The 14,694-nt window shown below is 39.1% G+C and overlaps 1 protein-coding gene across 1 annotated transcript in view; it reads right to left on the bottom strand.

Moving 5' to 3' along the window:
- CA13 (carbonic anhydrase 13) overlaps positions 1–14,694 on the bottom strand; it is a 36,916-nt gene that overhangs the window by 2,922 nt on the left and 19,300 nt on the right. The window contains exons 4-6 of the mRNA XM_039253469.1: positions 12,041–12,136; positions 10,179–10,241; positions 9,544–9,699 (exon numbers count right to left, since the gene is read on the bottom strand). Of these exons, the coding sequence (XP_039109400.1) occupies positions 9,544–9,699; positions 10,179–10,241; positions 12,041–12,136 (315 nt within the window). The remainder of the gene's footprint in view (positions 1–9,543; positions 9,700–10,178; positions 10,242–12,040; positions 12,137–14,694) is intronic.

Below are 14,694 nucleotides of genomic sequence, written 5' to 3' on the forward strand. Positions count from 1 at the left end.
ATATTTTTATTTATTTCTAGGAGAGAGAGAGAGAGAGACAGCGTGAGCAGGGGAGGGTCAGAGAGAGAGGGAGTCACAGACTCTGAAACAGGCTCCAGGCTCTGAGCTGGCAGTCAGCACAGAGCCCGACGCGGGGCTCGAACCCACAAACCTCGAGATCATGACCTAAGCGAAAGTCGGATGCTTAACCAACTAAGCCACCCAGGCGCCCCATTAAGATTTTATTTTTTAAGTAATCTCTACAACCAACGTGGAGCTTGAACCCACAACCCTGAGATCGAGTCGCATGCTCCACTAAGCCAGCCAGGCACCCAAGGTGTATTTTAAAAGGTACAGATATGGGCAAGGTAAGACAAATATTTACAACTTAACTGTTTCTCATATTTCATTAGACCAAATAATAGCTAAAGCCAGATGAGCCTCGAATTGTCTGGTAAAGTCAAGCAGCAGAGATAAATAAAATCTAATCTCTGGAGCCATAGGGAAGTCACCCAGCCTTATCTGCAGATCATAGGGATCAAGGTTTGTCTAGAATGGCCTCTCCAGGAAGCTGTGCAGGACTCCGGAGTCTGGAATCAGCGCACCCACTCACTGGCCTCGGCAAGCACAGACTTGCCTCCCAGTGAAATTGCTGATTCCTCTGAGGACCTTGGCCTTCTTTGTCTCTCCCGTCCTCCTTTTAACTCCTCTGCAAGTTGATCATGGCTCCCTACTTCTGCAACACCTTGATCTCATGGTCTGAAACTGGAATTTCCTCTAGATCTTTCTATGAACCTCTCTTGACAGTCTCACCAAACCCCTTCCCTTTTTGGCTCTGATCTCCCTCTCAATCACTTAGCCCACCTAGGCAGAGCTACAGCTGCCAGTGTCTGCTCAGAGTTGCCTTTCTTGGCTCTGATGTCCACAGCTGCACTGGCTTCCAAATGCACACGCGTGGCTGGCCCCTACCAGTCTCATGGCTTTCTGGACCCTGGCCTTCTTGCAGACATAGGGTCTGCCACTCTGTCACTAAGGCTCATAGTGTCTGCAGGGGTCCCGGCAGGAATGTCCCCAGATCAGCCTGAAGGCTGAGGCGTAGCTGTGACCTGTTTTGCTGTTTTTCTTGGCTCTAATACTGAAATTTTAATATCTTTATATAGAAATCCCAGAAAGCAGAAGTATTCTTCTCTAATGTTTTGTAAATAACTTTGCTAATATCATTCTAGTGCTCATATGTTGACTAGCACTCTACCACCTGCCAAAGCTGGGTAATAATGAAAGTAAAATCTCTCTTACAGACCACAGTAGGCTGGGTAATGTGCTACATGCTTTACATACATATCTCACTGAATCAAGGATATACTATTATCCCCACTCTAAAGATGAGGAACTTGAGGGACAGCTAGGAAGTTTCAATAAATACGCCATCTGGCTGATAAGTCATATACTAACCACAGTGCTGTACTGTATCTCTAACTTTTTTCCCCTAATCTCTTTTCATTATGTTTTTTTTTAATTTTTTTTAAAATGTTTTTATTTATTTCTAGGAGAGAGAGAGAGAAAGACAGCGTGAGCAGGGGAGGGTCAGAGAGAGAGGGAGACACAGACTGAAACAGGCTCCAGGCTCTGAGCTGGCAGTCAGCACAGAGCCCAACACGGGGCTCGAACCCAGGAACCACAAGATCATGACCTAAGCGAAAGTCAGACGCTTAACCGACTAAGCCACCCAGGCGCCCCTTCATTATGTTTTTTATTATGGAAACTTTCAAACATATGCAAAAGTAGAAAGAGCAGCATTATAAACTACCACAACCAAACACCCAGCTTCAACCACCATTAAAACAGCCAATTTATTTCACCTATATATTCCCATTCATTCTCTTTCCACCTCCCATCCCTCCCAAACTGGATTATTTTGAAGCAAATTCTCAATATCACATCATTTCAGGTGTAAATATTTCAAAATCTATCTCTAAAATATGTAACATTTCTACCTCTAATAAGGCCCCGAAAACACTTGTTAGCCTGGCTTCTGAATCACCAGGTTCTAACTAACTAGATTATCTCCGATTACGACCACACATGGGTTCTGCTCTTAGCCTGTGAGCGAAGGGTGTCTCAGAGCATCTGAGTGAAAAGACTTTCAGGTGATTTGTAAAACCTTAGGTTGCCGAGCTCTACTCCAGACCTTCTGGATCAGAATTTCTGATAAGGCCCAAGGGTCTACATTTTGATAAGCCTCCCCAGGTAACTGCTGTATACTCTAAAGTTTGAGAGCTTTAGATACAAAGTTGTCCACGTATTTTCTGTACTTCCTCTTATTGTCTTATTTATGGTGTTTCACCTTGGAATTGCTCTCTTTCCTTCACTTCTTCGAACCAGTCACCACATTTTACCTAGCCAAGATGTCAGCTCTTTCATGAAGTCTTTTTCTGATTTTTCCAATAAAATAGTCTCTCCTTTTTTATTATTTTTTAATTTTTTTAAATGTTTTTATTTATTTCTGAGAGAGAGAGAGAGACAGTGTGAGCAGGGGAGGGTCAGAGAGAGAGAGAGAGAGATACAGAATCTGAAGCAGACTCCAGGCTCTGAGCCACCCGTCAGCACAGAGCCCGATGCGGGGCTCGAACCCACAAACCGTGAGGTCATGACCTGAGCTGAAGTCGGGTGCTTAACCAACTGAGCCACCCAGGCACCCCATAGTCTCTCCTTTCTTAAACTTTCTTACACCTTATATCACCTTATATCTTGTCCATACCAAGCACAGCCACTGTGTTATAGTTTCCTATGCAATTTTTTATCTTGTTTATCAGATTACAAACTATTTGAGAATAAGGGACATTTTTAACACTTCTTTATAATTTTGTGCATTATGCCCTGTAAGAGTTAGAATTATTAAATGATTCTAGAATTGACTTGTACTGTCTCCCATAATTTAGAACTATAATTTTAAAGCTAATTATACAGGGTTTTATATATAAGTCACAATTAATTTCAAGTGAATGGATTCTTTCCCCATTTCACATTTAGCCTAAAGATGCAGAAGTTAAGAGAAGTATTCCTAGATCATTATCATGCATTACAAAATGTAACATTTTGCTATTTAAAAAGGATGTTAGAACTTGGCTTCCAGGTATGTTGGACCAAGACCCTGCAGACAACCTCCCTGTGGAAAACAACTCTAAAACCCAGACATGATACAAAAATAACTCGTCACCGGTACTAGAGCGTAAACAGAAGCAGAGGGACCCCGGTGGGGAGTGTATGCTCACTTGAAGGAGCGATGGGAGCTCCACAGGTGAGCTCCTGTCTCCAGTTTTTCACCTGGAGCTGAGAAGAGTCTGCAAGGTGCACAAGCTGCAATGGAGCACACGGGTGTTACAAGGACAGAGGCAGAGAGGGTCCTCGAACCCTACGCCCAAGAACCACACATGGCTGTACGGAGACCAGAGCGGCTGCACCAGAAAGAAAATTTGCAGTTCAAGCCCTACCAAAAAATTACCTGCTAACACAGAGGAAAAAACTACTCATCAGAGAAAAATAACTGAATCCAGAATCTCCCCAACTTAATGTTCAGAACATCTAGAATACAATAAAAAAGTACTTAACAGACAAAGAGGCAAGAAAATGGAACACCTTCTCCAAAAAAGAAACATCAAGAGAGTTGCACCCAAGATGGACCAAAGTAGGAACTTACAGGGATTTTTTTTTTAATTTTTGAAGTTTTCTTTTTAATGTTTGTTTATTTTTGAGAAAGACAGAGTATGAGAGGGGGAGGGGCAGAGAGAGGAAGACACAGAATTTGAAACAGGCTCCAGGCTCTGAGCTGTCAGCACAGAGCCCATAGTGGGACTCGAACTCACAAACCACAAGATCATGACCTGAGCTGAAATTGGACCTGTAACGGACTTGAGTCACCCAAGTGCCCCTGAACTTACAAGGATTTTTAAATGAGTATTTTAACTACCTGAGGGTTGTATGTTAAACAAAGCATCATTTTAATGCATGAGAAGTCTCAGCAGAGTAGTGGTAAGTCTCAACATAAAATAAACAAAAGGGAACCAAATAAAATTTTAGAACTAAAATATAGAATTGCTAAAACAAAAAATTAACTGGACAAACTTAATAGTCAAATTGACATGACAAAGGAAAGAGCCAATGAACTTAAATATAGATTAGTAGAAATTATCCATAGTGAAGAACAGAAATTAAAAAATTATTTAAAAAATAGAGCCTTGGGGATCTGTTAGATGATATTAAAAGGTTAAAAGTATGCATAACTGAAATATCAGAAGGAAAGGAAAGAGAAAATGGGGTGCAACATACATAAAAGTTCAACTCATAAGTCATCAAAAACTTAAATGTAAGAGTTATTAAAGTATGAAGAAATATTTGGAGGCATATAGTTTGATTTAAGAAATCTTAAATGGGTTACCAAAAGCACAAACTATAAGGAATACATTGATAAAAATGAATTACATCAAGATTAAGAAACTTTGCTCTTCAAAAGACATAGTTTTAAGAAGCTGGGGAGACAACCAACAGACTAAGAGAAAACTTCTGCAGAACATGTATTTTAAAAAGGGCTTTATCTTGATTGAATAAAGAGCTTTTTCAATTCAATAATAAAAAGACAAACACCTAGTTTAAAAAGAAGATGAGGGGTGCCTGGGTGGCTCAGTCGGTTAAGCATCTGACTTCAGCTCAGGTCATGAACTCACCACTCGTGAGTGGTTCAGAGCCTGGATCCTGCTTCAGATTCTGTGTCTTCCTCTCTCTCTGCCCCTCCCCCACTCACAGTCTCTCTCTCTCTCAAAAATGAATAAATGTTACAAAAATTTTTTAAATAAATAAACTTTAAAATTAAAAAAAATAAAAAATAAGATGATTTGAATACATATTTCACCAAAGACATATGTAGTCAATAAACATGAAAAATGCTCAACATTACTAGTCATCAGATAAATGCATATTAGAAATCACGTATACCCACTAGAATGGCTAGTTATAAAGACTGACAACACCAACGGCTGACAAGGATGTGAAGGAAACAGAAATCTCATATAAAGCAATGAGGATGGAAGATAGAACAGCCACATTAAAAACAATAATGGCAGGGGCACCCAAGTGGCGCAGTCAGTTAAGCATCAATTTCAGCTCAGCTCATGATCTCACAGTTTGTGGGTTTGAGACTCGGGTCAGGCTCTGTGCTGACAACTCAGAGCCTGGAGCCTGCTTGGGATTCTGTGTCTCCCTCTCTCTCTGCCCCTTCCCCACTCTCTGTCTCTCTCCGTTTCTCTCTCAAAAATAAAATAAAAATTAAATTAAATTTATTAATTTTAAATTAAATTAAATTTTAAATTTTAAATTTTAAAATTTAAAAATTAAATTAAATTAAAAATTAAAATTTTTTTTAACAATATGGCAGTACCTTATGCAATTAAACATGAATTTACCACGTGATCTAGTAAATCTAGTGTTAGGTATTGCCACAAAACATGAAAACATATGTCTACAAAAAAAATGTATATGCCAATTATTCCCAACACCCAAATATGGATAGCTATTACTCATAATAGCCCCAAACTGGAAGCAATCCAAATGTCCATCAATTGGTAAATAGATTTTAAACTAATGTGGCATATCCATATCATAGAATTTTACTCAGTAACAGTCAGTGAATCTTGAAAACATTATGCTAAGAAAAAGAAGTCAAACACAAAAATCTACATACTGTATGATTCAATTTAAATAAATTCTAGAAAAGGCAGAATCCTAGTTACAGCATCACAGCAACTGCCTAGAGCCATGATTTAGTAAGGAGGTAGAGTGCAAGGAAATTTTGGAGCCAAGATCTGTTTTATATCTTGATCTAGTGGTTGCTGCACAGTCATATACAATAACAAAATCATCAACTGCACACTAAAATTCATGAATTTTATTGTATGCAAAGATCATAACAAATAACAAAGATAATTTTGTTCTTTTTTTCTTTTTAAAAAATCTTTTTGTAGTTTATTCATTTTTGAGACAGAGAGAGACAGAGCATGAGTGGGGGAGGGGCAGAGAGAGAGGGAGACACAGAATCTGAAACAGGCTCCAGGCGCTGAGCTGTCAGCATAGAACCTGATGCGGGACTCGAACCCACGAACCATGAGATCATGACCTGAGCCATAGTTGGATGCTTAACTGACTAAGCCACCCAGGAGCACCAAGAGAATCTTTTTTCAAAAAAGAGCAAAGAATTAAAACCAAGTATTCTGCACACTGAATTCTGTAGATGAGTAAGCCAATTTAGATAATTTAGGATAACCCAAAGACACCTGTCAAAAAAGTTAGCTTAGCTTTCCAAAGAGAATGATGGATTTGTTATAAAAACTATCAGAAATCAGCATATCTGTTTACTGGTCTGGCAGTTAAATCAAGCATTTCAATAAGTGACTCTGGGGACAAAAATGGGCTTGAATCAAATAAAAGAAAATGAAAACCATCTGATTTGCCTTTTTGCTCAAACAGTGACTTGGCAAGAAATAGCAATAGAAAAACCTAGAAAAAAATTGGCACTAACTTACTTAAAAAAAGAATTTAATCTTCATAGCTAGTGACATTATATGGTAGAATTGGAAAATAAATAAAACAATGTGCCTCAGGCACTTCAAAAGAATAGAGCTGCCAAAATTGAGATTAAAAATTATCTTTTGGAAAGTAACTCTCAAGTAAGTGGTATACACAAAAGACATATTCATTTTCCTTTATAGGAAATAGACAAGCAACTAAATAATCATCTCAACTCCCTCATGCTTTGGATTTTTTAAATAATCTTATTATTTTAGAGCAGTTCTGGATTTACAAAATCAATGCAAAGATTGTACAAATAATTCTCATATACCTCACACTCAATTTCCCCCATTATGAATATTTTACATTGGTATGGTACATTTTTCACAATTGGTGAACCGATATTAATATGTTACCATTAACTGCAGTCCACCCTTTATTAAGATTTCTTCTGTTTTTATCTAATATATTTTTCCGTTCCAGGATCTCACCAGGAAGCAGCATTACACTTGGTAGTCATATTTCCTTGAGCATTTCTTGATGATAATTTCTCAGATTCACCTTGCTTTTGATAACCTTGACAATTTTGAGGAGTACTGATCTGCTGTTTTATAGAATGTTCCTCAGGTGGACTTTGTCTGATGTTTTCTCATGGTGAGACTGGGATTGGACTTTTAAAATAACTTTTGCCTCATTTTTTAACTCTTAAAATCACCATAATGTCACATTATAATAACTTAGATTATTACCCAGATAATCATGTGCAGCCTGGTTATAAATGAAAATGTCTGAAAGTACTCCTACTATACTAGATTTAAGTAAATCTAAATAGATCACAGTGAATTATCAATCTCACTAAAGTTCTAGAATACAGACATTATTTTGTGTATTCTGCCATATAAAAACCCCATTAATACTTAATATTAATTAATTGATACCTAAATAAGATACAGCAGTGAATCCATAGCTAGGTAGTCATAACTCCTAAACTTACAGTGAGCCATTTTTTTATGTTTATTTATTTATTTTGAGAGAGAAAGAGCACACACACGTGAGCAAGGGTGGAACAGAGAGAGCGAGGTGGAGAGAGAATCTTTTTTGAAGTTTTTTTTTCTTTCATAGTTATTATCAAGTTGGATTCCATATAACACCCAGTGCTCATCCTAACAAGCGCCCCCCTCCATGCCCATCACCTCCCTTCCCCTCTCCCCTCTCAGCCCTTAGTTTGTTCTTAGTATACAAAGGTTAGAAAGAGAATCTTCAGTAGGCTCCACATTCACAGTGGAGCCCGGGGTGGGACTTGATCTCACGTGAGATCATGACCTGTGCTGAAATCAAGAGTCAGATGCTCAACTGACTAAGCCACCCAAGTGCCCTTACAGCTGGTCATTTGATTAGGTTAGTCTTATGCATTGTAAGCAACTAAATTATATATTTTGACACAGTCTTTTCTGAACGGCAGATAGATTTTAAAAACTTATTTTCCAAGTGGCTTTAGGAAATAAAAGCATCCTTAAAACATGAGGAAGAACATGATCTCCTATTATTACTACCTTGCTGTTATATCTTATTAATTCCTACTGTTAACTTCTTCAAATTTAACAAAGGAATGTAAAAGTAAACAGTTTACATGAAGGAAAGAAAAATGTACTCCATTACAAAGGCCACTGAATCAGTGACAGGTCATTTTTCTTAGGACACAATGCACCTTATTCATGATTGGGAAAAGTTGCAGGAATTTCCATGTCAGTCAGGTCTGGACTTCAATCTCAACTTTTAAAAAATGTTTAATTAGTATGTTCTAGAGTATTGTTTGGCTTTAATCCTAAAGACAAGGCCAACAGAAGTTGGATGTGTTCAACATGCCAAGGAGAAATGTTACCTGACATGACCTTAGTAAAGGTGAACCAGCTCTAGTCTTTGACTGGGGTAAAAAAATAAATAGCTCGGAAGGTGGGATAGCCCAAAACAGAAGGGCTTAATGAGCTGCGAAAAGTATTAGACGATGCTCTTATTAAGATTTTGCAGCAAATAATTCAAATAGAAAAACAAAAAGAAAATAAAACCCACTAAGCACAGCATCCCAGAAGACATAGCCTCCACCTATCAGACTGGTCGGTCACAGTTTGTAGATCTGAGCAGAGTTTCTAGGCATCAAAGACATCTTGAGCCTGCAGACTGCTTGGCTTATTTATCATGGGGGCTCAATATGTTCATCAGAAAAACAAGTGAGGAAATGTCTTCCCTGAAACAGCATGGGTGGGCACCCAACTGCACATTAGTAAATGCTTAAAGTCCCTCAAGCAGCCCCACAAAAGTTCTGTCAACAAAAGCCTAAAGATCCATTGCTGTTCTCACGGCTCACTTTCTGAATGCTGTTCTCACTGCTCATTTTTCTGAAAATCTGTAGGAGGAGCAGGTCTAGGGACTGAAGTCCAAAGGAGATAGTCCCCTTTAAAGATAACCTCTCTCCTGATTTGCTTGTTTATATCCCAGCCTGTTTATATCTCAGACCAAAAAAGAAAACAATTATAGCCTTTAAAGTCACTTCACTTTCCTCAGTGTCTGTATGCACATGACATTTCTAAGAACTGGGAGAGAAATCATCCAATCACAGAAGGTCAAATAGGAAAGGGGCATGAGTTTTTCCAACCACCTATCTGATCAATGAAGGGAAAACACAGCCTTCATAATGCAGCAGAAATTAAGGATTTTTTTTATTTAAAAGAAGTTTCAGGGCACCTGGGTGGCTCAGTTGGTGAAGCATCTGACTTCAGCTCAGGCCATGATCTCACCGCTCATGGGTTCGAGCCCCACATCAGGCTCTGTGGTGACGGCTCAGAGCCTGGAGCCTGTTTCAGATTCTGTGTCTCCCTCTCTCTCTGCCCCTCCCCCACTCACGCTCTGTCTCTTTCTCTCAAAAACTAAACACCAAAAAAAATTGTTTTTACGTTTCAGTCCAGTTTCTTCTAGTAAATCGAGATCAGCCCGGAAGCAGTGACATACCTGTTGAGAGCTGATACTTATAGGTTGTTTTAAAACGATCCACGTGACACTCTCAAGAAGAGGCGGGACTGTAAGAGAACCAGGATATGTCCAGTAGTCCCAGGATGGAGGAAGCAGACATAATGGGTCAAAATTTGTGAATCGAGTTTGTTTACCCTGGTGGAGAAAAGAGAATTCCCACAAATTACAATAGGATAGCTTTATGCAGACCTCAAACAAACACACATCCGATGAAATACTATTTTACTGGAAATCTTTAACTCATGGAATTATTTAGTATCTGCCTTTGTAACTTTAAAAAAGTATTTGCCTTATTTAGATGAAGTAGCACATTACCTAAATTTATTTCAGAAGCACAAGATTTGTTTAAAATGTGCTGCAGCTAAATGCTTATTGTGCACAACTCCATACCAGAAACTAATTATGCATAGATTTATTAGTAATAACTTTAGATCATTTAAGACCCCTTCATAATTTTCAAAAGATATGTGGCAACAGATTAATTCTGCTCTATTGGTCAAGTATGTTCCGAACCTGCTTCAAAGCAGATAGCATATCCTATGTCTAAAGTCTAAGTTAATACGTAAGAGAATTCGGGATGGAACAAGTCATTAGCAAATAATATTTCATTTTACCTTTTCTTTAATGGAATCCAAAATGTCAGTAATCTTTTGCAGTTGAGAATTGTGTTCACCAATCTGAAAGCATGAAATTTCAAAAGAAATGGTTACTGTTAACTGAACAGGTCTGATTCACTCCATGCCGGTTTTTTTTTTTTTAATTCTTTCTTTGAAAAACCTTTGCCAACCCAGAACAAACAGTGATTGTTCTATAATGAATCTGTCTTTTACCTGCTGCCTTTATCATGCCAGAGAAAGTGAACAACAAGATAATGTTACAGTGCTCCTTGGCTGAATTATAAGTTTGATTCTAAAACTAGTAGTAACAGCTACATAGTTTTTAGCTTTATGAAAGTTTAAGGTACAGGTTAACTTAAGAGAAAATTTGCTTAGGAAACTCTAACGTAACACTTGCACGATTCCACCAGATGTGACCTTCAGACTCTAGATCCGAACGGACTCTTGTGACATGAAAGCATTAAAAGAAAACATCTCCCATTTTCAACCTAAAATGATTTGAGGTCCTGAGCCAAAGCAATATATTATCATGAATAGAAATCATCAGAAAAATGGATGTACCTCTTCTCATTGTTAGGGATGTCCTGCATCTACCTGAAGGTTTTAAGTCCTTCGGGATTAAAGCATTATCTTTGGCCTCACTTGGATTTCACTGCCACTAGCAGACGTCGTGGCCAAAGGGAGGGGGCCACTGCCATTCATGCCTCCCTCCCTTCTGCCCTGTGCTTCCCCCAGTCCCAGCCCCCAACGAGTTACATCACACACAGAGTTGATGGTAGAGCAGAAGTGCACATCCTGCAAGAATGCGAAACAGTGGGAGCTCGACCCACCCACGGGTATTAGAACAATGATACTTGCGGAATCACATGTAACTGTTAGACAAAGGGGGTTACAACAAAATTTTTAAAAAATTGGTCAGTGTGTTTGAGACAGCAAACCATTGTGCTAAAACTAGTGCTTCGAGGGGCACCTGGATGGCTCAGTCGGTTAAGCATCCAACTTCGGTTCAGGTCATGACCTCACGGTTTGTGGGTTCGAGCCCCGCGTCGGGCTCTGTGCTGACTGCCAGCTCAGAGCTGGAGCCTGCTTCAGATTCTGTGCCTCCCTCTCTCTCTGACCCTCCCCTGCTCACGCTGCCTCTCTCTCTCTCTCAGAAATAAATTTTAAAAATTGAAAAAAAATCTAAAACTAGTACTTCGAGAATCAGGAACTTTATTCTGTCTTGTATCTCTAAAGACTGTATAACCAGGAAGAGCCTACAATAAAGATCTTCTCAGAATGTCAGTTATTATTCCTGCCATTGTTATTGTTGCTGCTGTTGCTGCTGCTGCTGCTGTCTCTGGCCACATAAAAATGATCAATGGATGGTAAGAGGACACAGAACACAAATCACCTATGGTAGATCTGTGCTATTAGATGAATCATGGGCTAGTACATAAATTTTTAATATTAATTTCAAAAGGAAAACATTAAACTTAGAATGAGTTTACTATAAAAAGTGGCAGACTATCGGGGCTCCTGGGTGGCTTAGTCGGTTAAGCGTCCAACTTTCGCTTAGGTCATGATCTCGCGGTTCGTGGGTTCGAGCCCCGTGTCGGGCTCTGTGCTGACTGCCAGCTCAGAGCCTGGAGCCTGTTTCAGTCTGTGACTCCCTCTCTCTCTGACCCTCCCCTGCTCGCGCTGTCTCTCTCTCTGTCTCTCTCCTAGAAATAAATAAAACATTAAAAAAAATTTAAAAAAAAACAAACAAATAAATAAATAAATAAAAAATAAAAGTGGCAGACTATCTTCTCCGTGACTGAAACTCTTTATCCAACATGACTGACTAATAATTTAAAATGAAATCAGTGTATTCTCACCTGTAAAAATACGCCCAAAACAGCAAGTCCATCTGGCTCATGAGCTGCCTCAACAAAGCTGGGATATTTGTCTGAATTCCAGTGAACAACATGGAGCTGAAAGGGAGGTATGCAACATAATTCAAATGTTTTATTGTAAAACATCCTTTAAAACATAAATGAAAATAAAAGATTTATATAGTTTTTCCTGGTGCTGTGCACTCATGCATATAATGTATTCTTCACAAGAATCTTGGACAAAATCTTCTTGTTTTCATCCAAAACCCAAAGACAAAAACCATGGCCACTTAGTTAGTCTGTGGTCTACTATCAGAACTTCTACATCACTATTTAGAATGCTCTGGAATCTCCTGCCAAGCCCCTGTAGCCCAAACCATCTCCAGCCATTGCTCCTGAGAGATTTATGCGCCCCCCCCCGCCCCCCAGCCTTCCATGCATGGAGTTGCAACAGAGCAGCCCTAGGTCAGATTGCAGCTGGTGGCAGAGTGCACGAAATGAGCTTCGGCTCACAGGAGGGTGGAGGAGTCCACTGAAGGTTTGGAGTGACTGAGTCCTGCTGCTAAGGACAGTGCCAGTTGTTCCTGGAACTGCCCAGTCAGCTATTCATCACTGCACTTTAAGCCTTTTTATGGGTTGAAAGTGCAAATTGTCCTTAACAGAACTATTTTAAGCAATATTCATACATTTATTACCTTCTATAAATATATTCATATCCTTTGCTGACAGCAAGTTTTAATGGGGACGAAGAGGCTTTGTCTAGGAACAGGAACTAGGAACCAGAGGTGCCTGAGGATGAAAATAAGGAGGTGGTGCTACTGAGGTGGGGTGAAGGAAAGAAGGGGAGAGGGAAGGAGCTGGAAGACTTGGAACTCTAGAAAATAGGTTGCACCTACTTCACAATGCTGCCCTCATGCAGGTGGCCTTCTGCAAAACCCAACAGTGTCCTAAGTGTTCTGCCATTGTAAATAATACAGTATCCCAAGCACACAAACAACCGTGAAAGACTGTAGAATAACAATAAGGCAGAAAATCACTCTGGGAAGATCTTCATTCCTGATTAAAGGGAAGAACAAACCAAACTAAGATAGATGCCACAGGGGAATGTGCCACACTCACATGATTGAGCCAAGGTCACAAGGAGGCCATGTGGACCAAGAACCCCTATATGAGGGACTAACTTCAGATAAAATCTCCTTTAAATAAATCCTTTTAGCAACTCAGGGAGAAAACACAGTTAAAGGGTTTCATGCACAAAACACCTTTCTAGTTACAGAGAGGATTTAGTGTGTTCAAAGACATGTTTTTAATCCCATGCTTTAATTATAACTTCACATCTTACAGGCAACTAATATGGGGGATTTCTGAATAAACAAGAATTATCACAAATAGTGAGCCACAAAACTATAACATAGTTCATTATCCACAAATAATCAAGGATGATTATGGGATATCCAGACAGAAAATACAAAAGTGGACCCCACCCTGGGACCCAGCAATTGCACAAAGGATAAAAAAATACAGATTCAAAGGTGGTAGATGCACCCCAATGTTTAGAGAACCATTATCAACAATAGCCAAACTATGGAGAGAGCCCAAATGTCCATCAACTAATGAATGGACAAAGAAGATGTGGTATACATACACAATGGAATATTACTAAGCCATCAGAAAGGATGAGATCTTCAGCTAACGTCATCCTCAATGGGGAAAAGCTGAGAGATTTCCCTCTGCAATCAGGAACATGATAGGTATGGCCACTCTCACCACTGTTGCTTAACATAGTGCTGGAAGTCCTAGCATCAGCCATCAGACAACAAAAGGAAATAAAAGGCATCAGAATTGGCAAAGAAGAAGTCAAGCTTTCACTTTTCTCGGACGACATGATATTCTACATAGAAAACCCAACCAGACTCCACCAGAAGCCTACTAGAACTGATCCATGAATTCAGCAAAGTTGCAGGATACAAAATCAACGTAGAGAAATCAGTTGCATTTTTATACACCAACAATGAAGCAACAGAAAGAGAAATCAAGAAACTGATCCCATTCACAATTGCACAAAAAAACATAAAATACCTAGGAATAAACCTAACCAAAGATATAAGAGATCTGTATGATTAAAACTATAGAAAACTTATGAAGGAAATTGAAGAAGACACAAAGAAATGGAAAAACATTCTATGCTCATGGATTAGAAGAATAAATATAGTTAAAATGGCATTACTACCCAAAGCAATCTACACATTCAATGCAATCCCAATCAAAATTGCATCAGCATTCTTCTCAAAACTAGAACAAACTATCCTCAAATTTGTATGGAACCACAAAAGACCCCAAATAGCCAAAGTAATATTGAAGAAGAAAACCAAAATGAGAGGCATCACCATCCCAGACTTTAGCCTCTACTACAAAGCTGTCATCATCAAGACAGTACGGTATTGGCACAAAAACAGACACACAGACCAATGGAATAAAATAGAGAACTCAGAATTGGATGCACAAATGTACAGCCAACTAATCTTTGACAAAGCAGGAAAGAGTATCCAATGGAAAAAAGACAGCCTCTTTAACAGATAGTGCTGGGAGAACTGGACGGCAACATGCAGAAGAATGAAACTAGATCATTTTCTCACACCACACAAAAATAAACTCAA

Source organism: Hyaena hyaena, unplaced genomic scaffold, assembly GCF_003009895.1.
Source record: "Hyaena hyaena isolate Hyena2069 unplaced genomic scaffold, ASM300989v1 scaffold_454, whole genome shotgun sequence".
Classification (NCBI taxonomy): domain Eukaryota; kingdom Metazoa; phylum Chordata; class Mammalia; order Carnivora; family Hyaenidae; genus Hyaena; species Hyaena hyaena.